The sequence below is a fragment of the Rhinoderma darwinii genome, chromosome 13 (genome assembly GCF_050947455.1).
Source record: "Rhinoderma darwinii isolate aRhiDar2 chromosome 13, aRhiDar2.hap1, whole genome shotgun sequence".
Classification (NCBI taxonomy): domain Eukaryota; kingdom Metazoa; phylum Chordata; class Amphibia; order Anura; family Rhinodermatidae; genus Rhinoderma; species Rhinoderma darwinii.
In genome coordinates this window covers 21,420,467-21,448,359 of record NC_134699.1, presented here as the reverse complement: position 1 = coordinate 21,448,359, position 27,893 = coordinate 21,420,467, and the positions used below count along the sequence as shown (strand labels likewise).

At 43.9% G+C, this 27,893-nt stretch overlaps 1 protein-coding gene and 1 long non-coding RNA gene across 5 annotated transcripts in view; one reads left to right on the top strand and one right to left on the bottom strand.

Moving 5' to 3' along the window:
• The window catches only part of TOP2A (DNA topoisomerase II alpha), a 29,503-nt gene extending 10,591 nt beyond the window's left edge, over positions 1–18,912 (bottom strand). The window contains exons 1-13 of one of the 2 annotated variants that reach the window (XM_075847065.1): positions 18,776–18,912; positions 7,695–7,847; positions 7,049–7,139; positions 5,478–5,541; positions 5,249–5,394; positions 4,453–4,550; positions 4,004–4,216; positions 3,726–3,899; positions 3,529–3,630; positions 3,301–3,438; positions 808–946; positions 534–691; positions 156–281 (exon numbers count right to left, since the gene is read on the bottom strand). In XM_075847065.1, coding sequence (XP_075703180.1) covers positions 156–281; positions 534–691; positions 808–946; positions 3,301–3,438; positions 3,529–3,630; positions 3,726–3,899; positions 4,004–4,216; positions 4,453–4,550; positions 5,249–5,394; positions 5,478–5,541; positions 7,049–7,139; positions 7,695–7,847; positions 18,776–18,796 — 1,623 coding nt within the window. In that variant the 5' untranslated portion in view covers positions 18,797–18,912. Of the gene's footprint in view, positions 1–155; positions 282–533; positions 692–807; positions 947–3,300; positions 3,439–3,528; positions 3,631–3,725; positions 3,900–4,003; positions 4,217–4,452; positions 4,551–5,248; positions 5,395–5,477; positions 5,542–7,048; positions 7,140–7,694; positions 7,848–11,551; positions 11,706–18,775 lie in introns of those variants that run through there. The other variant, XM_075847064.1, reaches the window with a different exon arrangement.
• Positions 1–27,893, top strand: part of LOC142666847 (uncharacterized) — a 106,236-nt gene that overhangs the window by 54,506 nt on the left and 23,837 nt on the right. For 2 of the 3 annotated variants that reach the window (XR_012851743.1, XR_012851745.1), the window contains exon 3: positions 26,090–26,169. This is a non-coding gene — a long non-coding RNA (uncharacterized LOC142666847). Of the gene's footprint in view, positions 1–26,089; positions 26,170–27,403; positions 27,590–27,893 lie in introns of those variants that run through there. The other variant, XR_012851744.1, reaches the window with a different exon arrangement.

Below are 27,893 nucleotides of genomic sequence, written 5' to 3'. Positions count from 1 at the left end.
AGGTAACAAACATTAAGGCTGAGCTCGGATACACCACGGCTGCAGAGCACTGGGACTTATTTTTTTTCCGAAACATTAATTGCCAATAATCTGCCATGTATTTATGAACAGTTCACATTATTACCCTCCACTGCCTGTTAGCAGGGAGGCCTCACCTGATCGGTCATAATCATGATCTTTCCATAGCGAAGACTTTTCAGGGACCCTTCATCATCATAATCTTTCTTATACTGCAGACCCATGATCTTGATGATGTTGTTTATCTCGGCATTCTCCATAATCTGAACAAAGTTTACAAGCCAGTTAGTAACACAGATAAAGGCTGGAAAGCCAATAGCATTATATAGATCTGCAGTAACAGAACGGGCGATGGAAGTTCACACATTTGGCCAATTTGAAGCCAGACTGTACATAAAAATGTATATCTAAAATGAAAAAAACACAAAAACAGCACAAAGACAGGATACAGCTAGAACTTCCAGAAAGTCACTCTAACTAAAAAGTAACATCCAGTAAATGTTTCAATAACTCACTTGCTTGTGGGAAGCTTCCCGGACGTTTAGAAGTTTGCCTCTCAATGGGAATACTCCATACCGATCTCTTCCAACAACACCCAAGCCAGAAACAGCCAATGTCTTGGCTGAATCTCCCTCAGTAAGAATAAGCGTGCACTCTCCAGAGTGTTTACTGCCTGAAAAGGGGGAGGGGGTGCAAATTTAACACCTCATCGCACTACAAACGTCCAACAGCCATTTATTACTACGAGATGTCAGTTCACAACAACTTTTCCTGACCATGGAGAATTACCTGCATCGTTAGCATCATCCAGTTTGGGGATCCCCTTGATCTTTGTGTGCTTTACTGCCGAACACTTCTTATTCAGCTGGGTTTGTGCTTTGAACTTTACCCAGTTTAAGATGCTTTCCACAATCCCACAGCTTGTTGCCTGAGGGAATAAATTTGGCGAAAATTAGGAAACTGGTACATACGGATTCTGGCACTTAAAGGGAATGTGTTGCCAGAAAAACATGTTTTTTTTTTTAAAATTAAACATTTAGTGTGTGGGTGATTAAACATTGTTCAAATTTTTTTTATTTTTTTCGCGAGTCAGGAAATATTATAAATTTTTTCTAATTTATAATACTACCCATTTTTGGACACTAGATGGAGCTAGTTCCCAAAATTGCAGCATTGCAACATTGGGTTAAAAGCCCTCGCTCTAGTGAGCTCTCAGCATCCCCCCCTCCTTTATCCTGGCTAGTGCCGGGATAAACGAGGGGTTTGAAAGGTTTAACCTCCTACACTGTGTGTCGCCATTTTTTGAGGTAACCCACAGTGTAGTAGGTTTACATACAGTAGTAAACACACACAAACACTAACATACATTGAAATCTCTTACCTGCTCCTGCCGCCGCGGCTCCCTCTGGCCCGTCCGCTCCGTTTGCTGCCGCTGTTCCATGTGCACAAGTCCGGAAGCCGCGACCGGAAGTAGTAATATTACTGTCCGGCCGCGACTTCCGGTCCACAGGAAAATGGCGCCGGACGGCGCCAATTTCGAATAGGACTGTGTGGGAGCGGCGCATGCGCAGTTCCCACACAGACGCCGTACACGGCAGTCAATGGGACGGGAGCCGTTCGCAGTCCCTATGGGACTGTGGCTGCCGTATTCCATGTCTGTGTGTGTCGTTAATCGACACACACATAAATGGAACAAAAAATGGCAGCCCCCATAGGGAAGAAAAAGTGTAAAAATAAGAAACAGTAAAACAAACACACAAATGAATATAAACGTTTTTATTAAAGCACTAACATCTTTAACATATAAAAAAATTATTTGTGATGACACTGTTCCTTTAAAGGAATAGTGTCATCACAAATAATTTTTTTATATGTTAAAGATGTTAGTGCTTTAATAAAAACGTTTATATTCATTTGTGTGTTTGTGTTTTACTGTTTCTTATTTTTACACTTTTTCTTCCCTATGGGGGCTGCCATTTTTTGTTCCATTTCTGTGTGTCGATTAACGACACACACAGACATGGAATACGGCAGCCACAGTCCCATAGGGACTGCGAACGGCTCCCGTCCCATTGACTGCCGTGTACGGCGTCTGTGTGGGAACTGCGCATGCGCCGCTCCCACTCAGTCCTATTCGAAATTGGCGCCGTCCGGCGCCATTTTCCTGTGGACCGGAAGTCGCGGCCGGACAGTAATATTACTACTTCCGGTCGCGGCTTCCGGACTTGTGCACATGGAACAGCGGCAGCAAAGGGAGCGGACGGGCCGGAGGGAGCCGCGGCGGCAGGAGCAGGTAAGAGATTTCAATGTATGTTAGTGTTTGTGTGTGTTTACTACTGTATGTAAACCTACTACACTGTGGGTTACCTCAAAAAATGGCGACACAGAGTGTAGGAGGTTAAACCTTTCAAACCCCTCGTTTATCCCGGCACTAGCCAGGATAAAGGAGGGGGGGATGCTGAGAGCTCACTAGAGCGAGGGCTTTTAACCCAATGTTGCAATGCTGCAATTTTGGGAACTAGCTCCATCTAGTGACCAAAAATGGGTAGTATTATAAATTAGAAAAAATTTATAATATTTCCTGACTCGCGAAAAAAATAAAAAAAATTTGAACAATGTTTAATCACCCACACACTAAATGTTTAATTTTTAAAAAAAAAAACATGTTTTCCGGGCAACACCATGCCTTTAATAGGTGATCTCTGACTACAGATATTGATGGCATATCGATTGGACATGCAATCAATGTAAGATCCTGTGAGTCCAACAGGCCTGTGCTACTTCATTCCACTTTTGAGGTGGCTGCACGGTTGACCCATTATAGATAGTGGCTGGCCATGCGTACTCCGAATAAAGCCAAAGTATATTGTCCTCTGCTTTATTTGTGCAAAGCGTCCAATGCTGCCCGCCGGACTCCTATCATTTAGGCCTGATTCTCATACGTGGAAAAACTGCAGTTTTTCATGTCCGAGATGCATCCGCGCTCAGCGCTGCAGTACGCGATGTCTCGCATCCCCCATAGTGGAGTCTATGGAGGGATGCGTGAAAAGATAGGACATGTCCTATTTTCCCACGGACCCTTCACACGGTCCGTTGAAACAACGGCTGTGTGAATGGCCACGTTGAACATAGGTCCGTGATTTGGAACACTAAATCCCAGCTGCATAATGACCTCCTGGTGGTTTAGTGTATCCAAACCTAGAGACCGGTTCCTTTTAAAAAATTTAAACAAAACTTTTAATAAATGGAAAAAATGTTGGGACTCTTAAAATAGACACTTACTGCTTTAATGAATTTCTCGGACAACACACATTTAGATCCAAAGCTTTTTGATTGCAACGTCATGTTCTCTTTTGTCTGGGAGTCAAAAGTTGGATTCTCGATCAAAGAATTCACAAAAAGCCACATGTGGTTTTTTACCTAAAAAAAAGAAAAAAAAATAATTTTTTTTTTGCATTTTTCTCTAGAGAACTTAAGAATTTCAGGGAACGTTTTACACAAATGACATACCTGAAATGGTTTTACTGAAACGCCACCCTTATTTTTTCTCTTCACAACATCAATAATTTTGGCGATAATCTGATCAGCAACATAGTCAACATGTCTACCACCCTGTGGACAAGAAGCGAGAGAAAATCAATGCATTTGAACCATGGTCAAACCGGTTATTTGCATATCAAGCGTTACCTTTACCATCTTCCCCCTACCTTTGTGGTGGCAATACTGTTGACAAAGCTGATTTGCTGGAAGCCCTTTTCACTCATAGTCAAGCACAGTTCCCATCGATCGTTCACCACCTCATGAATGACTTTTAAAGGGTTACCGGTCTCATCATACTTCTCTTTAACATACAAATCCACATAACTACGGAAGCCAGATACCTGGAGGAGAAGATCATAGAGTGGAAAAAACAAAACAACTAAGTTTGTGGCACCAGCGAATCAAAACTACGTCAGGTACAAACATAAGTAAATGCACAACTTACAGGTAGTCTCTTGCCATTCAGAAACACCTTCACCCCCTTGGAAGCTCCAGCTATATCATAGGCTCTCCGAGACATAAGGGCCACAATGTCCTTGTCCAAAATCTGCATTTTAAACTTGCTGAGATCCGGTTGAAACGTGATGCAAGTATAGTCCTCCCCATCAAAAAAATTGATTTTGGACTCGCCGGCGGTAGCCATGTTATTGGACCAGGTCTGGTGTAGAAATAGTGCGTTATTATAAAACGTAGGAATGGGACCTTAACAGGCTACAGATCTATATTGAACAATCTATTGCATTATATGCATCAAATTGTTCCAAAAGAAAATATGTAACTGATCTAAGCAGAGAAACCGGAAATACTAAGTCCTACGTTCACCATTATTAATGGATATCCGCTTATTGGCAACAGCTCTTATAAAGGCTGACAAGTCCTGTTTGCAATACCTACCTGTTTAAAGACTTTCTTGTATTCCTTACATGCAGTTTCCACAGTAAACTTATTACTGAAGATGTTACATAATTTGGCACCATAACCATTGCGACCACCTGAAAAATTTACAACATAGTGAGGGAACAATTAGTCAAGAGAAAGAAAACTGGGTTTCCAATAAGTTAGTATTTTAATAAGGCTCTTCACTCCGAAAATTTCTGGCATTTTAAACTGCATCAAAAAATGCTTCTAAAAGCGCTAGTGTTATTAAAATGTAACCTGCGTTTTTATAGGCCTTTTGCGTGGCGTTTTTTATGTGGTGTCATTCTGCACGTTATTTTTCTGGCGTTCGTCCTATAGTGAGGTCTATGGGGAAAACTCCGCAAAAAAGCCATACCCATAGCATGGAGCTGTAAAACGCCACAAGCAAAAGTTGCAGTTGTGTGTAGTGCATTTTTTATTTTACTAGAGACTTTAATGGACCATCCAGCCGCACTTAAAAACGCTGCATAAAACGTAATTAAAAATGCAAATAAAAGCAACAAAACGCTGTCTGAATCCAGTCTAAAGGACTTGGTGTTTGTGTTCCCCTCCCCAACCTCTTCATGAACCTTGGATAGACTGAAGAGTAAAGCCCTGCACAGGTTCTCACCACTCAATAGCTAAACGTTTCAGACCAGATAGGACTGGGGTCCCTGCTCTCTAAAGGCCCCATAGCAGCTGCAGGAGTTGCCATTATGGTACTTCGGTCCTTGCACACATTAGTGGACTACAACATTTTAGCACTAACCCAGGGGGTGAAAGCTGCACTGACCTGTAACTTTCTTTTGTTCATCGTCATAGTTACTGGAGGTCAACAGCTGTCCAAAGATCAGAGCAGGAACATAAACTTTCTCCACTTTGTGCTCAACAACAGGAATACCTTTCCCGTTATTCCACACACTCACCGAGTTGTTCTCTCTACAAGGGGAACATTTTTGAATAAGTTCAGTTTTATTACTTTATTAATTAGAATATATGGCCACAAATTGCAAGTTACTTACGGGTCAATTGTGACCTTGATGCATGACATTTTTGGATCCCTTTGTTTGTTATCAGAGGCATTGACTGTAAAAGAATAGAACAGTTATGATCGTTATTAGGCCCAGTTCACAGTTTTTTTTAAAGAAACGTGAAAAAAAGGCTCCCTCTTTGCTGAAGGCGCTCCTGCACAAGACCTGAAAGTCGGCCACGTCCCCAATAACGGAAGGGCCTCTCAGTGAATGAAGATAAAACCGCTTTATTGCGTAAAAAAAAGGCATGTGTATCAAACAGCATATGTCTCTGATACACGTCTATTTTTAAAGCAATAAAGCGGTTTTATCTTTATTCACTGAGAGGCCCTTCCGTTATTGGGGACGTGGCCGACTTTCAAGGCTTGTGCAGGAGCGCCTTCAGCAAAGAGGGAGCCTTTTTTTCAAGTTTCTTTGGACTTATTTTCCACATCGTATCCCGCTCATTTCTCAGCCAGCGGTGCCCATTCCGAAGGCTAGCAGACTGCCCACGTATGGAGCTCAGGGTCTCCACACGCTAGATGGTCATGTTGTTCCGACTATCTTGCAATACCGCAAAAAGGTGAGTACCATCAAATACACCTTTGTTTGTGCCATCTGTTGTATCACCTTAGAGGAGCACTATGTGTGTATTTTTCCTATATCCGTTTTCACAGTTTTTTGGCGCGGAAAACGCTTTCTCTGCCTCCTATTTCACAGGAAACTAAAGTGGCATGTTTTATCTCACCGGGCTTCCTCATTTGAACTCACATTGAAATCAATGGGAGCCATAAAAATCGTTTTGTCGCAGCTTTTTTTTTGCTCACGGCCCTCAATGGCCATGGCCGAAAACCGCCGCAACAAAACAGTGGCAAGCAAGTGTGGTCAGGCCAAAATCTGCCTCAAAATTCTTGAAGCAGTTTTGAGACCATTTCTGCCTGCAAATATCTAATAACTACACGAGTAGCTTTAGTTTTTTACTACAGCATCATGAGCATACTCTTTATTAAGAATACGGTTCACATCTGGGTCAGGTCTTTCCTTTGATCTGTTCCACAAGAGAAGTACAAGGGAAAACAGGAAGAGACACCACCGGAATTCATTAACTTTAAAGGTTTCCGTCGCGCTGCGCTATTGCTTCCGGTAATCTTGGCCAGATCTAGCGCAGAGGCCTCTAACAGAGCCTCCAAAGCAGATGTGAATGAGGCCTTAGATTAAACAGGCTGTGTCTATGCAGAGTCTGACCAATATTAATATATTTGATATGGCAGCACTTATTGCTTAGGCCTTGTTCACACCTGCGTTGGAGGCTGTTATGGTTTCCGGTAGAACCACGGACAACCTGACGGAAACCATTAAAGTCAATGGTGTCCGTCGGCGGTGTCAGAGGTGCAACGCAACAGTCGCTTCCGGTTTTCTCTTGTTCTGTTCCTCTGACGGAGCCGAACACTGGAAAGACCCGACGCAGGTGTGAACACAGCCTAACTCTTCAGAGCAACAGGTTTATGCAACACTACTGACTAATAAAGTGGCACCAATGGAGAAATAAATACAGATGAAATAGAAAAAATAAAAGTACTCACCTAAGATTTCATCAAATATCTTATACAAGCCAGGGACAAACGTCACTTCTCGGCAGTTTAGTGCCTCCTCTTCATCATACACCCACATTTGCTATAAGAAATAAAACTCAATAAGTTAACTGTTTTCCTTTCAGTCGCTGGAATCTATTCAATATGGAATAGTCAAGAACTTCTACTCTCAAACTTCTGTAATGCTCGGGCTCCGCGGCGGCATGTTGTGTTGCTGCGCAATATTTAATAACTTCAACATAATAAAATGCAGAAAAACAATCTCACAATGATGATAGATATGTATCCGTTTGACCTGTAACCAACAGGATTTTGGTCTGTTCCCTGCAGTAATTTCACCCAGCGGACACACGCTGCGTGAAAAACACAATGTCTGAATGGGCCCATTGAATTGCATAGGTCCGTGTGACCGCCATTGTTTTAACGCGCGTAACACGGACGTGAAATAAGCTTGTGTGAATAAGGCCTTAAGGAAAGAAGCCATGTTTATCTAATCCTGTACAATTCCATTAATATTGGTACTTCGACAATTCGTGCATGGACCAGACAACCTCGCTTCTACAGGCTATATCGGAGACTGCTTGAAAACTCATCCAATCTGGCCCATTTCATGCTGATGGTAACTACATATTCTCACCTGTGTCACAGGCTCTACAGAGCCAATGTAGGTATCTGGACGGAGCAATATATGCTCCAATTGAGTCTTCTTTTGGTAAACCCTCTCGACGGAAAGACGCTTGTTTTCAGCTTTCTTAAGTTTATCCACTGTGGTCTTGTTCTCAAAGAGAGGCTGGAAGAGAAAACACATACAAGAGCCATGAGCGAGTGAAGCATGAGCAAACCAGGAAAAACAGGCATGACATCACTAGGAGCATGAGAAAACCAGGAAAAACAGGCATGACATCACTCGGAGCATGAGCAAACCAGGAAAAACAGGCATGACATCACTAGGAGCATGAGAAAACCAGGAAAAACAGGCATGACATCACTCGGAGCATGAGTAAACCAGGAAAAACAGGCATGACATCACTAGGAGCATGAGCAAACCAGGAAAAACAGGCATGACATCACTAGGAGCATGAGCAAACCAGGAAAAACAGGCATGACATCACTAGGAGCATGAGCAAACCGGGCAAAAACAGGCATGACATCACTAGGAGCATGAGCAAACCAGGAAAAACAGGCATGACATCACTAGGAGCATGCATGCTGCAATCCAACATGACCTTTCTACACCCCGCTACCCTGTACAGAGCATGAAACTCTTCGTACTGTATCAAAGCTCTTGTAATCAGGGTTGCACGATGCATCGAACTATAGATACTATTTCGATGCTGTGAACCCCTAAACGGTTCAATACGCCGCACAGTTAAGTATTGTAATACATGAAGGTAGTGACCAACATGATGTGATGCGGCCGTGCACTGCAAAGCGCCCCGGTGTCCCATCTACAGTAACTGCCAAATCACATCACGCTGATTACGCGGGCATAGCAAGTGTACCCGCGTTATCAGGAGGGCAATAGATATAATATACAGAAACACTAATAGCAGAGATCAGCGAAACCTCGGATCTCCACTGTTATCCCCATGAATGCCGCAATCAAAACTGACCGCGGTATTCAAGGGGAAAATGAGTAGTGTGTACCCCCTTTTTTCACGTCACCTCATATGGACAGCCCAGGGTCCATTGAAGGACCTCTGGGGCGGTCTGACTATAATTCCTGTTAGGGCATATTTGGGTATGCCCTAACAAGTGCCTGTGTACTATCCATATATAGATATATGCCAGTACATTAAAGTTTAAAAATAGAAAAGTAAAATTAATAAAAAATAAAGCACTGTTAAAACCCAAAAAAAAACAAGGCACGGTTTTTACAATAAACGTTATAAAAATAGTAGTCAATACACAAAAAACACACATATTTGGTATCGTCGCGACAGTAATAACCTGAACAAATTTATAGCGTCCTTTATGATACGTACGCTTTAAAAGTAAAAAATAATTCTTTCACTTTATTAATGTGAGGCACGAGGTGTTATGAATTTTGAACCTCCACGTGCCTCACATTAAAAGTGATTAACCCTATAATATACCTCACATTAACCCAATTTTGCCCATTATGACTGAGGTACTTAATATGAGGCACATGAAGATTTAAAAGTCAATCACACCACGTGCCTCACATCTGAAAATAGGATTTTTATTTTATTTTTTATTGTTGGCAAAGCATCATTATGGTATCGAGAATCGCAATACTATACGAAGTATCGAAGTCCAAATTCTGGTATTGACAACCCAACTGATATATATATTAGTCTATCAAAGACTGGATTAATCTTTGAGCCTGTGCTGGGTTTACAATATCCACGAATAATTATTCATCTATTCTTGTATACTAGGAGTGCACAATGTCAACAGATCCAAGCATGAATTGAGAAGGGCCAGACATTGTTTAGTCTGATAAAGAATCCCAACGTAAACCTCAGACGGAAGCTGCATATATCCTACCACATTAGGATACAGTGGGATATGTCCCCCAAACTGCCTGGGCAGAGCGCTACCTGAAGCACTGTCTATTTTCGGCCGTTATCCCGGCTCCCATAGAAGTATATGGGGCCAGGTAATACACGGCCATCACTGGAATGTGTCCCGAGTGACGGCTGTGTCTTCCGTCGCTCGCTCTCCTCCTCACAGTGCAAAGTGCATGTGAGGAGGAGGGTATCTTTTTTGCTCCCTGTAGAAGAGGAATCCCCAATCCCCGGCCACAGCTTAGTCAAAGCTGTGGTCGGGGATTCCGCTCCAGGAGAAATCCCTGACTTCACCTTCCATATATGGACACAGTGACGTCAGGCACATCGGAAGTGGAACCCCTGATACTGTGGCTGGGGATTCCGCTCCAGGGGAAGTCCTTGACTTCACGGTCCATATATGGGCATTGAAGTCAGTGACTTCTCGTGGAACGGGGGGAGCATGGGTGCATGCAAAAGTGGGCTGTGCGGCACTACCCACAGAGGGGGGCTGTGCGGCACTACCCACAGAGGGGGGCTGTGCGGCACTACCCACAGAGGGGGGCTGTGCGGCACTACCCACAGAGGGGGGCTGTGCGGCACTACCCACAGAGGGGGGCTGTGCGGCACTACCCACAGAGGGGGGCTGTGCGGCACTACCCACAGAGGGGGGCTGTGCGGCACTACCCACAGAGGGAAGTGTGTGGGGAAAAAAATTGACAAATTAAATTCATCCCATTTTAAAACTGGCAGGGAAAAAAAACGGATGAAAAACGGGTCAGAAACGGCAGTGAGAACAAATGCAAAACGGCCCAAAACGGACGTTTTTATCGGCCGACACTCAGACCCTGTCGTGTGAATAAGGCCTAAGAGTGTACATCAGGAGCTTTCCCAACATACACGCTAAACGTCGCTCCAAAATGCAATGTGAACTAAGCTTTACATAGCGGCTATTCAGATGAATGGCTGTCTATGTAATTCTACATTTTCGTGCAGCAGCCACTGTAGTAGAAATATCTGGTTGATTGCGGATGACTTTGCCAGGGGTGCCAGGAGCGGAGCGCTGGCGATCAGAGGATTACAGCAGCAGCTCCCATCTAGGAAGTGAACGCATATTGCTAGGATATGTCACGGCTTTCTGGATGGTGGTGGAACTAATGGCATTTTTTACTGTGGCATGGTGGGCACTTTGCGGTTATTCTATTCAGTTCTGGTGCCCATTTTCACAAATGACAACAGGAAGCGCAGCCATATTGGGGTCACTCATGCATTACCCTCTGTGAGCTGGTCGTAAATTTTTAAGAGACTAATTCATAGGCAACAACCCCTATAGATACAGACGCTGGATCACGGCAGCTCACAACCACCATCAGCCACTTTCAGCACAACTCCCCAAATTCTATGTTATTTACTTTGGTGCCACACAGACAACCAACCAGACGCCAGCGAGTCCTGCCCATGCCCCAAACATCAGACCAGCATGTGCCAACCAACGGTAGGAATACAATATCAAAAGGGTTATAAAGACAGACTTGGACTTCTAGCTCCACATTAACCACTGCATGAACGTGTCTGGAGCTGTAGCACCTCACTACCCCCTGATGTGCAATGACATGACTAGTAGCAGATATGCTGGGACCTGTAGTACTACAAATAGCTGACGCCCAATCACATTTCTGGGAATAAACCATTAACAGGGGTCAGCAACAGCTGTTGTGAAACAACTCCCAGCATGCTCGGACAGCCGCATACTTTCAGGGCATGTTGGGAGTTGTTGTTTTGCAACAGCTGGGGTGCCACGGGTTACTGACCCCCTCATAGGTAGTGCCATAACTTATCTTCTGTAGCATCAAGTCATGCTGGGACTTCTAGTGCCACCAGGTTGTAGCTATCGACCCACTTTAGACGTAATCACCGTGCTCCGCCAGGACCTAATTCACGTATTTACGTGTATTCCCCTTTAAGCTAAAGAGGACATACTCACTTTAAGTGGTTCAGACTCCATGTTGAAACGTTAACGATACGACAATCGCTACAAGACTCCGATGCTTCACCCACGATCCTCTAGCCTCGCTTTCTTGCCCTGTACTAAGATGTGACCGTTACGGCACCAACTTCAAACCTCAGCAAACCGCCAAAAATCCAACGCCAATCCGCAGCCAGACAGAAAACGAGTTCTCCAATCACAAGACAAGAGGGCGGAGTTTGTACGCACATGCCAATCAGCGTGCGAGCGGCTTTCGTCGTTTTAATCTATTTTCTAGTAGCCAATCAGAAAACTATTTGAGGTGAGGGGCGGGTATTTTGGTATGATTGAAGGGAGAGCGGGCCAATAGAATGCAGCAAATACTACCGACTGAGTGTTGTATGAATTCCTACGATAGGTTTTGTGTTTCTACGGCGCAGGTAATGGCCGCAGCGGTTTCCTCAGATACCGGGGCAAAGTGCGCACAGTATTTACGTGATATTCTGACTTGTAAAAATTGTCAAGGGAGATAACATGTATTATTGGGGCTGAAGTGGCTGAAAATCTCATAATTGACGCTCCATGTAACTGCACCACATGTGTATAAGCGGTCTGAGGCAAATTCACGCACATAAATTCTTATGTTTCATTTAGGGTATGTGCACATACACTAATTACGTCTGTAATTGACGGACGTATTTCGGCCGCAAGTACCGGACCGAACACATTGCAGGGAGCCGGGCTCCTAGCATCATAGTTATGTACGACGCTAGGAGCCCCTGCCTCGCTGCAGGACAACTGTCCTGTAATCATGTTTTCAGTACGGGACAGTTGTCCTGCAGCGAGGCAGGGACTCCTAGAGTCGTACATAAGTATAATGCTAGGAGCCCGGCTCCCTGAACTGTGTTCGGTCCGGTACTTGCGGTCGAAATACGTCCTTCAATTACGGACGTAAAGCCCTCGTGTGCACATACCCTTAGTAACAATGACACAGGTATATAAAATCCAGCACCCCGCCATGCAGTCACCCTAAGGGTATGTTCACGCGCCCTATTTACGGACGTAATTCGGGCATTTTACGCCTCAAATTACACCCGAAAAAACGGCTCCAAACATCTGCCCATTGAATTCAATGGGTCTTAGGATGTTCTGTGCAGACAGGCTTTTTTTTTACGCGCCGCTGTCAAAAGACGGTGTGTAAAAAGACACCCGCGTCAAAGAGGTGCATGTCACTTCTTGGGACGTAATTGGACCCGTTTTTCATTGACTCCATTGAAAAACAGCTCCAATTGCGTCCGTAATTGATGCCGCGAAAAACGCGAATACGAGCAATTACGTCTGAAAATCAGGAGCTGTTTTCGCCTGAAAACAGCTCCGTAATTTCAGGCGTATTGGACGCTGCCGTGTGAACATACCCTTAGGGTATGTTCACACGGCAACGCCAATTACGTCTGAAATTACGGAGCTGTTATCAGACGAAAACAGCTCCTGAATTTCAGACGTTTTTGCAAGTGCCGGCGTTTTTTCCGGCGTCCATTACGGACGTAATTGGAGCGGTTTTTCAATGGAGTCAATGAAAACCGGGTCCAATTACGTCCCAAGAAGTGACATGCACCTCTTTGACGCGGGCGTCTTTTTACACACCGTCTTGACAGCGTACTGTCCCGTACTGTAATCATGTTTTCAGTACGGGACAGTTGTCCTGCAGCGAGGCAGGGACTCCTAGCGTCATACATAAGTATGATGCTAGGAGCCCGGCTCCCTGCAGTGTGTTCGGTCCGGGACTTTCGGCCGAAAATACGTTCCGTCCATTACGGACGTAACATGGTGGTGCGAATCCAGCCTAACTACGCCAGGAGCTTCATCATATAGGTTTCCATGGCCGAGCAGCTGCATGCAAGCCAGAGGTCGCAATACATATTTTCCAGCAGAATAAAAATAAGGGCTTAAAGAGGCTCTGTCACCAGATTTTGCAACCCCTATCTGCTATTTAAGCAGATCGGCGCTGCAATGTAGATTACAGTAACGTTTTAATTTTTAAAAAACGAGCATTTTTGGCCAAGTGATGACCATTTTTGTATTTATGCAAATGAGGCTTGCAGTACAACTGAGCGTGTTTAAAGTCAAAGTCCAACTGGGCGTGTATTATGTGCGTACATCGGGGCGTTTTTACTACTTTTACTAGCTGGGCGTTCTGACGAGAAGTATCATCCACTTCTCTTCACAACGCCCAGCTTCTGGCAGTGCAGACACAGCCGTGTTCTCGAGAGATCACGCTGTGTCGTCACTCACAGGTCCTGCATCGTGTCAGACGAGCGAGGACATATCGGCACCAGAGGCTACAGATGATTCTGCAGCAGCATCAGCGTTTGCAGGTAAGTCGATGTAGCTACTTACCTGCAAACGCCGATGCTGCTGCAGAATCAACTGTAGCCTCTGGTGCCGATGTGTCCTCGCTCGTCCGACACGATGCAGGACCTGGGGCAGGAAGTGAGTGACGATACAGCGTGATCTCTCGAGAACACGCTGTGTCTGCACTGCCAGAAGCTGGGCGTTCTGAAGAGAAGTGGATGATACTTCTATACACAACGCCCAGCTAGGAAAAGTAGTAAAAACGCCCCGATGTACACACATAATACACGCCCACTTGGACCTTTACTTTAAACACACCCACTTGGACTTTTGCAAGCCTCATTTGCATAAATACAAAAATGGTCATAACTTGGCCAAAAATGCTCGTTTTTTAAAAATAAAAACGTTACTGTAATCTACATTGCAGCGCCGATCTGCTGCAATAGCAGATAGGGGTTGCAAAATCTGGTGACAGAGCCTCTTTAAACGACAGCATAAGATGCCCGTGTGACAGACGTTTTTTTACGGGTGTCACACTGCTGCATTAAAATGAATGCATGGGGCTATCCACACAGCAGTTTGTTTTTTATTTTTACGGACCGTGTGAAGTCTATGAGTGATCTGGAAAACGAGTCCAATTCTTTTTCTCACTGCCGATTTGACACCTGGTCATGCGAACAAAGCCTAAGAAACAGCTATGTAGTATACATAGAAGCTGTATCGTTCTGTCTGAGACGCATTTGTCAGTTCAGGTGTGCTGACGGCTCGACTGAAGGCTGGTCCTGCGTGTTAACTCAGATGTGACTTATTAGCTGGATCCTTACACACAGGATCCAGCTAATATCACGCAGGACCAGCTTTCAGCCGAGCCGACAGTTCACCTGAACTGACGAACGTGGCTTAGACAGGATGATACAGCTTCTATATATACAGGATTCATAGCGGTTTCTTAAAAATTATAAAAGTGATTTTAAAGTTGCATAAAACACTAAATACAGGCTCTTGGTTGGTAAAAAAAAACAAAACAACTAAAGAGTTTGCCATTTCAGGTCTTATTTATTGCGGGAATTTTTGGGTCGAATTTTGATTTGTATGAATTTTTTATTACGACTAAATGCATGAAAGCATACATTTCCAACATTAGTTTTATTTTATTTTTTAGCAGTCGACTGCGCTATTAATTCCGCAAAAAAAAACCAGAACCCTTTCACAACGGTGACAAATGGGAACCCTTAGCAAACTATCTGTCACCATGGAGATCAATCGTGAAGCAAACGGAAGCTATGGTTTCCGTTTGCTTTTCTGTTGAGAGGTTCCCCCGACTGAACCCCTCAACAGAAAGGCAACGCTGATGGGCCCTTATTTAATCAAGACTATTTGTTAAAAAAAAAATATATAATATTTTTTCTTTTGCGTTGTTATTTTGTATTAACAAACTGTTATTTTTTTAACCTCATCAGGAGACTTCCTTTTTAAATATATTTTTGAAAGTATAATGCAATGTCAATTCTATATTACTGCCCGTGTATATAAAATTCACAGGCAGTAATGTATGCCTTAAGGCGCCCCACACACACACACACACACACACACACACACACACACACACACACACACGACTGTAGTTTTCATCCGTAATTACGGATGAAACATTTCTATAGGCCACGGAACACCCTTCCGTATATTTACGGATGTCTGTCTGGGCCACAGAACTGTTCAGCAAAATATAGAACATGTCCTATTCTTGTCCGCAATTGCGGCACGGACTCGCCCATAGAAGTCTATGGGTGCTTGCGCAATTGCGGATGGCTACGCATGTGCAACCATATTTGCAGACAGTGAAAAATCCTTACGGTCGTGTGCATGAGGCCTTACATTCATTATTTCAGGATACCCCCTAGTGGTCTTTGATGGTTAGGTGACAAAAGGAAGCCTTTCATATTTCAGCACCGTGATCAGCATTGAAGGGGTTTATAACGGTGATCACGTAGGTAACTCTGCGTGTGAAGTCAGCCTAAAGGGGTATTCCAACCGCAAACCTCACCAGTCCTCTGGCCAGGGGATTCCGCTACTGGAGAAGCACCTGGCATTGCGGTCCATATAACAAAGTGACGTCAGTGGCCACCACTAGAATCCCCGGCCAGCGCCCTGGTCAGGGGATTCCTCTACTGTAGAAGCCCCTGGCGTCACTGTCCATATATGACAGACATCAGGGGCTCCCTCTAGGAGTGAAATCCCCAGCCAGAGGGATTCCACTCCTCCAGGGAGCTACAGTGGCTATCTATGGGGATGCCCCTATCTACAGGGGGTGCGCTATCTGCAGAAAGGGTGTCATTTACGGAGGGGGTGCTTTCTACAATGGGGGTACGCTATCTACAGTGGGGGGGGGGGGTTGCTGTCTACATGCACTGTGGCACTCAATGGGGGTGTGACTATCTACAGGGGACACTTGTGCCATCTACGTGAGCACTATGTAACCGTGAGGGTACTGGCACTTTATGTGTGGGCACTGTGGCACAATCTACAGTGGGCACTGTGGCACTATCTACAGGGTCATTGCAGCACTATCTACATGGGAACTGTGGTGTTTTTAGGGGGTTTGGACAATAAAACCAACAAATTAAATCCATCAGTTTTTTTTTTAACGGCCATGAAAAACGGATGGCAAATGGAAGACAAATGGCCATTAAAAATGGACAGACTGATTGGAAATGGGTGAAAATTTGGAGACACACTGATGCAAAACAGCCATGAAAACCTGACAGTTGATCAGTTTTTTTTTTAATGGCCATTTTTTTTTCACTGTCATGTGACTGTAGCCTTAACCGAGAAAAAGGCAACTATATTCATATTTTCTGTTCAAATATCATTTATTGAACTTTAAATAAACGTTTATAAAAATGGTAAATACATTTACTAATCACAAATCAATCGCAGATTAAAAACGAAGGCCCTGTTCACACAGAGTATTTTACAGACAGAAAAATCTGCCTCAAAATTCCTCCAGGAATTTGACCTGCCGGCAGAACATTTGCCGCGTTTTTCACCCGCGGCCGAAAAACGCCACGAAAAACACATTCTCTGCCTCTCACTGAGGTCAGAGAAACGCCCAAAGAAAGGGCATGTCAATTCTTTCTCCCACAAGCATTTTTTACCACTCATGGGGAAAAAAAGCCTCTGCCTCCCATTGAAATTAATGGGAGGCGATTTCGGGCGTTTTTTGGCACGGTTTCCACGTCAAAATACTGTGTGAACTAGCCCTAAAGTGGGCTTATTAGTACAATTTGTTGATATTATCAGCAAGGCAATAAGATCTAATACCAGAACGTGTTGGGGGCACTGGGGGAAGAATGTAAGGGGCTTAAAGGGTGTTCCCATCTTATATTTATGGCAAATCCACAGGATATGCCATAAAAGTATGATAGATGCGGGTCCCACACCTATCTCTAGAACAGGGCCTCCTAAACCCCGTTCTAGCTTACTCGGCTCCCGCTGCCTCCCAAACACTTCCTGGTTAGGTGGTCAGGAGTTACGGAAACAGCCGAGCTCTCAGAGCTACGCGGTTTCCGTCACTCCCATAGAAGTGAATGGGAGTGACGGAAACAGCGTAGCCCAACGATTTATGGCCGTTTCCGTAACTCCCGACCACCCAACCGGGAAGGAGCCGAGCAAGCTAGAACTGGATTTATGGCATGTCCTGTGGATATGCCATAAACGTCCAAGATGGGAAAACCCCTTTAAATGGGTTGTACAAGATTAGAAAAACATGGCTGCTGTATTCCAAAAACAGTGCTACACTTGTCTACGGGTTGTGTGCGCTATTGCCGTTTAAAGGGGTTTTCCAGCCAATAAAAATTGATGGCCTATCCTTAGGATAGGCCATCAATAACTGATGGGTCGGGGTCCGACTCCCGGGACCCCCACCGATCAGCTGTTTGGAAGGGGACGCAGCATTTGTACGAGCGCCGCTTCCCCTTCATTTCTTCTTGCTCTCTGTGAATTGTCGATACGCATTTAGCGGCGACTCACAGGTATTGTAGCCTTATCCAATTGAAGTGAATAGGAGAAAAGGCTGCAATACCTGTGAATCGCTGCATATTTATGAGTCGACGATTAACAGTGCGCAAGAAATGAAGGGGAAGCAGTGCTCGTACGAGCGCTGCGGTCCCTTCAAAACAACCGATCCACGGGGGTCCCTTCAAAACAGGTGATCAGCGGGTGTCCCAGGAGTCAGACCCCGACCCATCAGCTATTGATGGCCTATCCCGAGAATAGGCTATCAATTGCCATCGCCTGGAAAACTCCTTTAATTGAAGCGAATAGGGCTAAGCTGCAACACCACAAGCCCCCTGTAGACAGATGTGGCGATGTTTCCGGAAGAAAACTGCCATGTTGTTCTAATTGTGGACGATCTTTTGTCTCATCTTATGTGCAATCACCACGTAGCCCCTTATAATGAAGAACTAGCCCTATTCCCTGTATGAGGTTTCCAGTAAGTCTATGTTCATGACATTCTCCAACAATTTGACCACTCACCTGTACATGTTGGGCGCAGTAGTACCGCCACTACCATCTAATGTGCAATCTCATGACTAGTAGCAAACATGCTAGGAGCTGTGGTACTACAGCAACGGGCTGATGTGCAATAAAAACGCTGGGACCTGCAGTATAACAGATGCCAGCTGATACACAGGAGTGTCAGAAAGAACTAATGTGAAACTACAACTCCCAGCATGCTCTGACAGCCACAGGCTGTCAGGGCGTGCTGGGGGCTGTAGTGTTACAACAGCTGGAGTACCATTGGCTGCTGATCCCTGATAGGTAGTTCCATAACTTTTCGCTGCTGTTGTATCACGTCATGCTGGGACTTGCTAGTGAGGACATACTCACTTTAAGTGGTCCAGACTCCATGTTGAAACGTTAACGATACCGACAATCGCTACAAAATTCTGACGCTTCACCCACGATCCGCTCCCCTCGCTTTCTTGCCCTGTACTAAGAGGTGACCGTTACGGCACCAACTTCAAACCTCAGCAAACCGCTAAAAGGTCCAACGCCAATCCGCAGCCAGACAGAAAATGAGTTCTCCAATCACAGGACAAGAGGGCGGAGTTTGTACGAACATGCCAATCAGCGTGCGAGCTGTTTTCTTTCCGCTAAAAAGCCATTCAGAAGAAGTAGCCAATCAGAAGACTATTTGAGGCGAGGGACGGGTATTTTGGTATGATGGAAGGGAGAGCGGGCCAATAGAATGCAGCTAATACTACCGAATGAGTGTTTGTGTTGTACGAAATTGCACATTCGTTTTCTACGGCGCCAGTAATGGCCGCAGCGTTGTCAGTGCGCACAGTATTTGCATGAGATATTCTGACTAAAAATTATCAAGGGAGATAACCTGTATTATTGGGGCTAAAGTGGCTGAAGATGTCCTAATTGACGCTCCACGTAACTGCACCCTATGTGTATAAGCGGTCTGAGGCAAATTCATGCACATACACTGTACGGACAAAAGTATTGAGACATCTTTGAATTCAGGTGTTTCTTTCAGTCCCATTGCCGCAGGTGTATAAAATCCAGCACTCGCCATGCAGTCGCCTTTACAGACATTTGTGATAGAATGGGTCATTGTGAAGAGATCACTGACTTCCAGCGCGGTCCTGTAATAAGACGCCATCGTTGTAACAAGTCAGTTCCTTACATTTTTTTCCCTCTTACATATTCCACCATCACCTGTGACTGATATTATTGTGAAGTGGAAGTGTTTAGGAACCGCAGCAACTCAGCCACGAAGTGGAGACCACGTAAGATCACAGAGCGGGGTCGCCGAGTGCTGAGGCGCATAGTATATAAAAGTCGCCAACGTTCCTCTATACAAACCTCTGGTATTAACATCTGCACAAAAACTGCCCCGGGAGCTTCATGGCATGGGTTTCCATGGCCGCGTAGCTGCATGCCAGCCTTACATTGCCAAGTGTCAGGTGGAGTGGTGTAAAGCCGCCCCCACTGGACTCTGGAGCAGGGGAAACGTGTTCTGTGGAGTGATGAATCACCTTCTCTATCTGACAGTCTGATGGAGGAGTCTGGGTTTGGTGAATGCCAAGAGAACGTTACCTGCCTGACTACATTGTGTGTAAAGTTAGGTGGAGGAGGGGTAATGCTATGGGGTGTTTTTCAGGGATCGGGAAATCCTAATTCTTCAGCAGACCAAGACATTTTTGAAAATTGTGTGATTCCAACTTTGTGAGAACAGTTTGGGGTTCGGCCCTTTTCTGTTCCAGAATGACTGCGCCCCCAGTGCACAAGGTCCATAAAGACATGGTTGGTTGGGTGGGTGGTTGAGTTTGGTTTGGTAGAACTTGACTGGACGCACAGAGCCCTGACCTCAACCCCATCCAACACCTTTGGGATGAATGGAGATTGTGAGCCCGGCCCCCTCCCCCAATATCAGTGTCGGACCTCACAAATGCTCTTCTGGGTGAATGGGCAAAAATTTCCATAGACACTCCAAAATCTTGTAGAAAGAGCCCAGAAGAGTGGAAACTCTTGTATTGCGAAGGCGAGAGCTACTCTATATTAATGCCTATGGATTTAGAATGGGTTGTCAAAAAATCTTGTGTAGGTGTCCTAATACTTTTGTCCATGTAGTGTATATGTGTTATGTCAGTGTAATATGTATAAAAAAAATATTCTTTATCAAAATGACTGCATCTAACATAGAAATAGTTTCAAAATTGTATATGTAAGAATACATCCCCCGTTACCTATAGGATGTGGATGACATCATGAGATTTTCCAGATAAATATATTCCAGATGTTTTAGCTGAGAAGAAGAGTCCGTAGCCTCGCAGATTTCTGCACACCAGAGCATTGTCGTGTGCAGTTTTCTCCTGGACGGTCTTTTTTCTGACAAGTTCTGTTACAGAGAAAGGAACTCATGTTAGGGGGGTCCATGATGACTGTCTACTCTGAGGGTATGTTCACACGCAGTGTTTTCAGGCGTATTTCAGGCCGTAAACACCTGGAAAAATTCTAGCTAAACGCCTACAGACATCTGCCCATTGAATTTAATGGAAAAAACGGCATTTAGTTCAGACAGGACGTTTTTTACACCAAAGTTTTAATAAACGGCGCGTAAAGAGAACGAGCAGGTCACTTGTTGAGCTGTTTTTGGAGCAGTTTTTCATTGTGACATTGGAAAAACAGCTCCAAATACGGCTCCAAAAAATGTCTCAAAAATCATTTTCGGCTACAAAAACGGCTGAAAATCAGAGGCTGTCTTCCCTTGATAGCAGCGCCGTCATTTTCAGCCGTTTTTGATTTGCGTGTGAACATGCCCTGACAGTTATTTCTGTGAATACGGAGCGCGTCTGGTTTAATCTGCGACATTTTTATGCAAAATAGTGACTGTGATTTCAGACAAAACGGGACAGAGTTATTAATAGTTTAAAATAAAGACACACTGGCGCACACCGTGTGATGCTTTTGGTGCATCTGTCTAGAGATTAGACACTTTTCTAATTCTTACGCCACGTTTTACTACACACCATTATTTTGCACCAGAAATATGACGCACGCCATTAAATAAATTTGGCGTATTTTCCTAATTCCACGTCCTCTTTTTTTTTTTACACTTAACAAAAGTATCTAGTAAGACGCATTTTGAATAGTAAATCTGCTGTTTTGCAAAGCCTATGTGATCCTGTGTGGCAAATTTATAAAATGTTCTCAAAGTTAATATATAACCGATATTCATTTATTATCATTTACCCCATTGGCTACTGCACGGAAAATTTTTATGCCAAAGTCGTGCAATGTTTCTGCTTTATTCACCCCACCCCCATGTTCGGAGGACTGAGTGATGACAACCGTCTCTCTTGTCGCCCCCATAAACATATAGGCTCGCATTAACCAAGGAAGAGAAGGATAAGCCGCCGTCAGACTCCTCTAGCATCGCTTATCTTCTGAGGGATCTAAGGAACAAACCATTTGTCCCTTTTGCCTCCCTGTATTCTCTCAGCCGTAACTTTTCTACGTTTATTTTGCTTTTTGATGTCTTGTATCTGCGGGATGTGTTGTAGAATTTAGAGTTTAACATTTCTGCCATTCATTTTTTTAATTTTATTTGTTTTACCCCGTTTACAATTTACCCAAATTGACATTGTTAGGGATCTGCCAGGTACTACGTCTAGGTATACTCCTGGGATTAATCAATCGACACCTGAGGCCAGACCTCTTAGACTGACACCGTCTCCCACCAACCAGGGTGGCAGGCTCAGGAGTGGGAGAGCCTATCGCGGCCTGGTCAGTCGGAGTTAGCTCCGCCCCCTGTCCTTTATTACCTGCCGTGTTCTCTTCCTCATTGCTTGTGATTCTTCTTGGATTCCTGGCCCCACTGCTGCTTGCTCCAGCCTGCTTCTGCCGTGCTTCTACCTTGCTGCAGTTCCGCTTAACCTGCTTCGCTTTGCCCCTGGCTTGCTTCCTTCTCCGTGCTCACGTTGGTATACTCCACTTCATCCTGGTCCTGACTATTCATTCACCGCTCCGTTTCCTCGCGGCGTTCCGTGGGCTACTGCCCCTTCCCTTGCGTGTTCCCTGTTTGTTCTCCCGTGCACTTAGACAGCGTAGGAACCGCCGCCCAGTTGTACCCCGTCGCCTAGGGCGGGTCGTTGCAAGTAGGCAGGGACAGGGCGGTGGGTAGATTAGGGCTCACTTTCCCTTCACCTCCTTCCTGCCATTACAGACATGATACATTTGTTGAAAGTATTGTTAGAAATTAGGAATATCAATATATTTATAATCTACTGTTAATTAGCTTTTATTCAGTCAAAATTATAAATTAAAAAAATCATGTTTTTTATTTTGTATTAACAAAAACTCTATTGTTTTTTTTTTTTTTTTATAGAAACAATTTAATCCCATTAGGAGACTTACTTTTTAAATATTATTTTTTAAAACTCCAATGCATTGTCATAATTCTGCCTGTGCATATAAAATTCACAGACATATGTTAGGACATACCTAAGGTATTCCCACGAAAGCCTCAGAGACCTTTGTTGGGCATCAGGGTGTTTGGATACCCCAATGCTGGGGCAGGCGGGCAAGTGACAAAAGGAAGCCCCCTTCATTTGTCAGCACCGTGATTGGGGTAAATTATGGTGGTCACATGTCGGTTACCATGTCTATTGGCTCGGTTATTACTAGGCAAGTGCCAAGGCTGATATCGGCAGCAGAAAGATAGGGAGAAGGGGGAAAACTGGAACGTTATAATATGAAGAACAGGAAGACGGTTATTCAAATCTTTGTGGAAAATGGCCGAAGTCAGCCTGCCCCCATACACATTTGATTGAGGCCGGATCCTGCCAAACTCAGAGCGTTGCACTCACTATTATCTAGTGTGTAAGGCCAGTTTAAAGGGTAACTAAACGTTCAACAAACTTCTGACATGTTATAGTGATGTCAGAAGTTTTGTTCGGTGGGGATCCGAGCTTTTCTCGGAAAGCCGATGTAATGGTGTACGGACTCAATAGAAAGTCTATGGACCTGTACACATGACATGTCAGAAGTTTGTTGAAAGTTTAGTTGCACTTTTTTGTATAATGGTACGTGCGGTTTTTGATGCCATTTTTTGAAAATACTGTATTTTACTACTTGCGTTTTTTTTAGGTGCCATTTTTTACATTGCCAATCATTCGATCCAAAGATCATGTGATGCAAAAATTCCTCTTTCCAACACATAATTTATTCTAAAAAAAATACCATAAAAAAACTGCAAAAACACACTGGGTTTTTTTTGTGAAGAGGAAAAAAACAAAACCTATGGAGGTCTATGGGAGAAAAAAGCCACTACATACTGGAAAAAACACCTAACTTAGCCTTGCTGCGATTTTTAAAAAACACTACTTAGCCATAAAATCCAAGATAAATGAAAAAAAGATTTATATATCCCCATTGACTTCAAGCTTACACCTGGACGCAGCTCTTTTTCCGCAAGTCAAAGCTAAGTTTTCCATAAAAAAACGCTGTGTCAAGCCACCCTAAAGGGGTATTCCAGCCACAAACCTTTATCACCAGTCCACTGGATAGGTAATTAATGTTACATCGGTGGGGGTCTCCCCTGAACGTGTTGAGGAGGTTTAGAAAACCATTTTAAATACCCGTTTAGGAAATTCATAGAGAGTAAAAAGTGGGGGGTCCCCTGATGCCGACCCTTATCTATTAGCCAGAGTAAAAAGTGGATACAGAGATCACTAAAGATGGAAAACAAAAAAATCGCCAAATTATAGAACCATTCACAATCTGCGGAAGAAATCTGCACTGATCTAAGAGAATGCTGCAAATCTTCAAATCCGTTGCACATTTGTCACCCATTGCATGCGGAAAAAATGAAATCCATGACAAATGCCGCATGAACGTAACCGGGAAATAGGCGACTATATTTATATTTTCTGTTACAATATCATTTATTGAACTTTAAATAAACTTTTACAAAAAGTGGTAATTACATTTACTAATCTTCACAAATCAATCGCAGAATAAACCTAAATGTTCATTCTGGCCGGTAAAAGTGGATTTATTAGTACAATTTGTTGATATTATCAGCAAGGCAATACGATCCAATACAAAAAATATGGTGGAGGCAGCGGGGCAAGAATGTAAGGGGCTCTTTAAGGGGTTGTACAGGAATAGAAAAACACGGCTGCTGTCTTTCAAAAACAGTGCCACACCTGGGTTGTGTAGGTTATTGCAGCTTAATTGAAGTGAATGGATAAGCTGCATCACCACAAGCAACCTGTCAACAGATGTGGCGATGATTCCGGAAGAAAACTGCCATGTTATTCTAATACCGAACGATCCCTTTAAGTGGGTAATCGCCGTGTAGTTCCTTATAATGAAGGGCAAACTAGTCTTATTGCCTGTCTGAGGTTTCCAGTAAGTCTATGTTTGTTGACCACGTGTGTCCATCTAAGGATTGTGGGTTGCAGACTACAGACTTCAGTAAAACCGTCTGCCAGTCAATAGTCTGCATGAAAACTTCCTAGCTTCAAATCGCTTCCACTAGTGAAAGTCTATTATAAAACTGCACAATATACAGTTCCCTAATATATAAAAACGGGTTAAGAAATATATGTTTGAAGGGGAAAGTCCCTACTGTGCCCGCATTAGGACAAGTATTTTGAAAAAGCCACCACCATTGCCCTCTGCTCCCTTGGTCTGTCTCTATTTACAATGTTGGGTTGCGACGTGTCGTCCACTGTGATGTCCATAGTGACTGCAGCGGTTACGTATGATACTGTGACGTTGCGTCCACAGTGTTTTGTGGTGGTTGTCCGCCATAATTACGTCACAAATGTACATTCGTTCTAGTAGCATGCTAATATTATAGAATAGGTTAATGCTACTATTATTATGAGCTATTATTTTGGCCTCCATTGAGTAAGTGGTGTCCTGCGGAGCCACAATTGGGGATAGTATAGGGCACATTATATCCTATGGGACAATGCACACGACCGTGGTTTACACGGCCCGTGTATTGCCTGGATCCTTGAAGTCAATGCACATCTTATGTGTGCATGGTCCGTGATTGCGGACTGCCGCGATTGACGCTCCACGGGACGTCCGTGCCGTAATCACAGACCCTATACGAGGCTACGGTTGTGTGCATGAGGCCATAGGGTTAAATCAGAATAAGTTGAGTTATATTATTTATAATATAACTCAGTAATGTAGATCTGACTCTATAATTTACTTTCGGGGCTATATAGTTTGATATTTTTTGAATTCACATCACACAAGAGCCGCAATAGGGGTGTTAAAGATTTCATCCTGCTAATCCATATAGGAGCGTATATACATAGAAAGCAATGGAGAGCTATGGATGTATACATATAAACTTTACATGCGTGTGTGATGCCAGAAGATGTGGCGTAGGAGAGCAAAGTACAGACACGTTGGCTAGTTATGTATACAATATAAATATAAGATTATAAATACGCAGTCTGCAAACAATATCTATGGTTTACGGACTAGCCAGGGAGAATGTTGGTGATCCAGGATCACCACATATAGTGATATGGGAAGGCTATTTCAATGCATAGGACAGCTAGGGTCTTGGTACAACTGAAGGAATCATTTTCTTGAAGCCAGTGCTTTGTAAATGGTGATGCAAGGCCTTCTGTATTGACTTGATTTCTCCATTCCTTGCAGTTCCTGCCACGTATAGAAGATCCCCTTTGGCTAGACCCATGCCAGAAAGCCTTATGTGGCCTGAAAGTGAAAAAAATCCAGTGAGTTATCCTGTGTTTATTAAACATGCATTTTTCTGGTGCAAAATATTGATGTAAAGTATCAGCCAAGACAGTATTATTGACTCCAGAATTTTAAATATAAGCGTAAATTAGATTTTGCTAAGTGTAGAGGTAGCAAGTTCTCCATTGAAGGGTTATCTTCATAAAGTGATGGCAAATTGCTAGGCTATGCCATCACCTTATGATCAGTGGGGGTCTGACCTCTTGGACCCCCACCAATTCTGAGAATGAAGTGGCCACAGTACTGTTTGAGCGCTTCATCCCGTTTAATGTTTTTCCCTGCACAGCGGCGCTTTAGCCACCCGCTGTGCAAGAAACTACAGTACGGCTCCATTCAAATGAATGGGGACAGCTGCAGTTCCCTGCACAGGCGGGTGGCCGGAAGCACCACTGTGCAGGAAAAACGTAAAAAGGGACGCAGTACAAAATCAGCACGGCAGCCCCCACATTCTCAGGATCGGTGGGAATCCAAGAAGTCAAACCCCCAGCAATCATAAAGTGATATCCTAGCAATACGCCATCACTTAATAGGATGGAAATAACCCTTTCATGATCAGAATTTCTGTAACATTAAGGATATCAGAGGGAATTCTTTTACAAAACGTACAAGTCTCCCTAATAAATGAGTCATTTCAAACTCTGTGATTACTAGGAAATGTCTGTATAAGTTCTGTCCGTTGCCTAGCAACAGGTGAGGCAGTCAACAGGTGACTACACTTAGTCCCCATGTAACTGTGAAGACTAGCATAGTCACCTGCCAGTCTTTAGAAGTGCTTGTTCTGCATATTGAGCATTCACCACCAGGGCTTCTGCACCAAGGATTTCTCCTGAGAAGATATCTGGTGGTCTTCATCAGTGATCAGAGTAATACTTGGGAAGTACATGGTGTTGTATTTTTTTTCACTTTTTACAGTTTTGTAGAGGTTATTCTAGGGGGGCGGGGGTGAGAGCAGACAAGAGAGACTTTGCTTACCATAGAGGGTCACTGAGAATGTTTCTTCCATTGAAAGAATAAATTGGGACACCAGATTTATGGAGGGACAATTTACTATCAAATAAAGAGTTCCAGTTCCTAATGAGAATCTCACCCTACAGAGGAAAAAAAATAATAGTATTTGTATAAGCCGTATTTTAACGTTCCCACAAGATGAATGAGAATTATTTACCTTCAAGTTCACTACGGGGAGACCTCTGTCTGTCTTCTTTACTATAGAGGACAGGGATTGGCTGGAGGAAGAGAGAAGTGCTCTGAATGTCCCAAAAAGAGACATCTCCTGAGCCTGGCGAAAGCATTGTAAGTCAGCTCCCCGCATCCCGGTCATGTCTCCAGATAGAGGAATGTTAAGCGCTATCAGACGAAGCTGTTGATTCGAAAAAAACAATAATCTGCTCAAGATGTTTTGGGGGAATCTGCTTAAAATGCAAAATGAAGAGTAATTATTGAAAAAAGTTATTTGTCTATTGCGAACAAAGGGACATCAGGTATTTATAATTAAAATGTAGCTTACTTAAAGGGGTTGACCCACGGGATAGGTGGTAAGTGTTTGATTGCTTGGGGTCCTACCTCTAGGACCCTCACAATCACGAGGACAATGGTCCTGAATGTGTGTCTCAGCGCTTGGACCCCCACCTATCAAAACTACTGACATGCCTCTATGACATGATCAAGAGCAAAAACGTGAACATTTCATTCTCTTACTGAG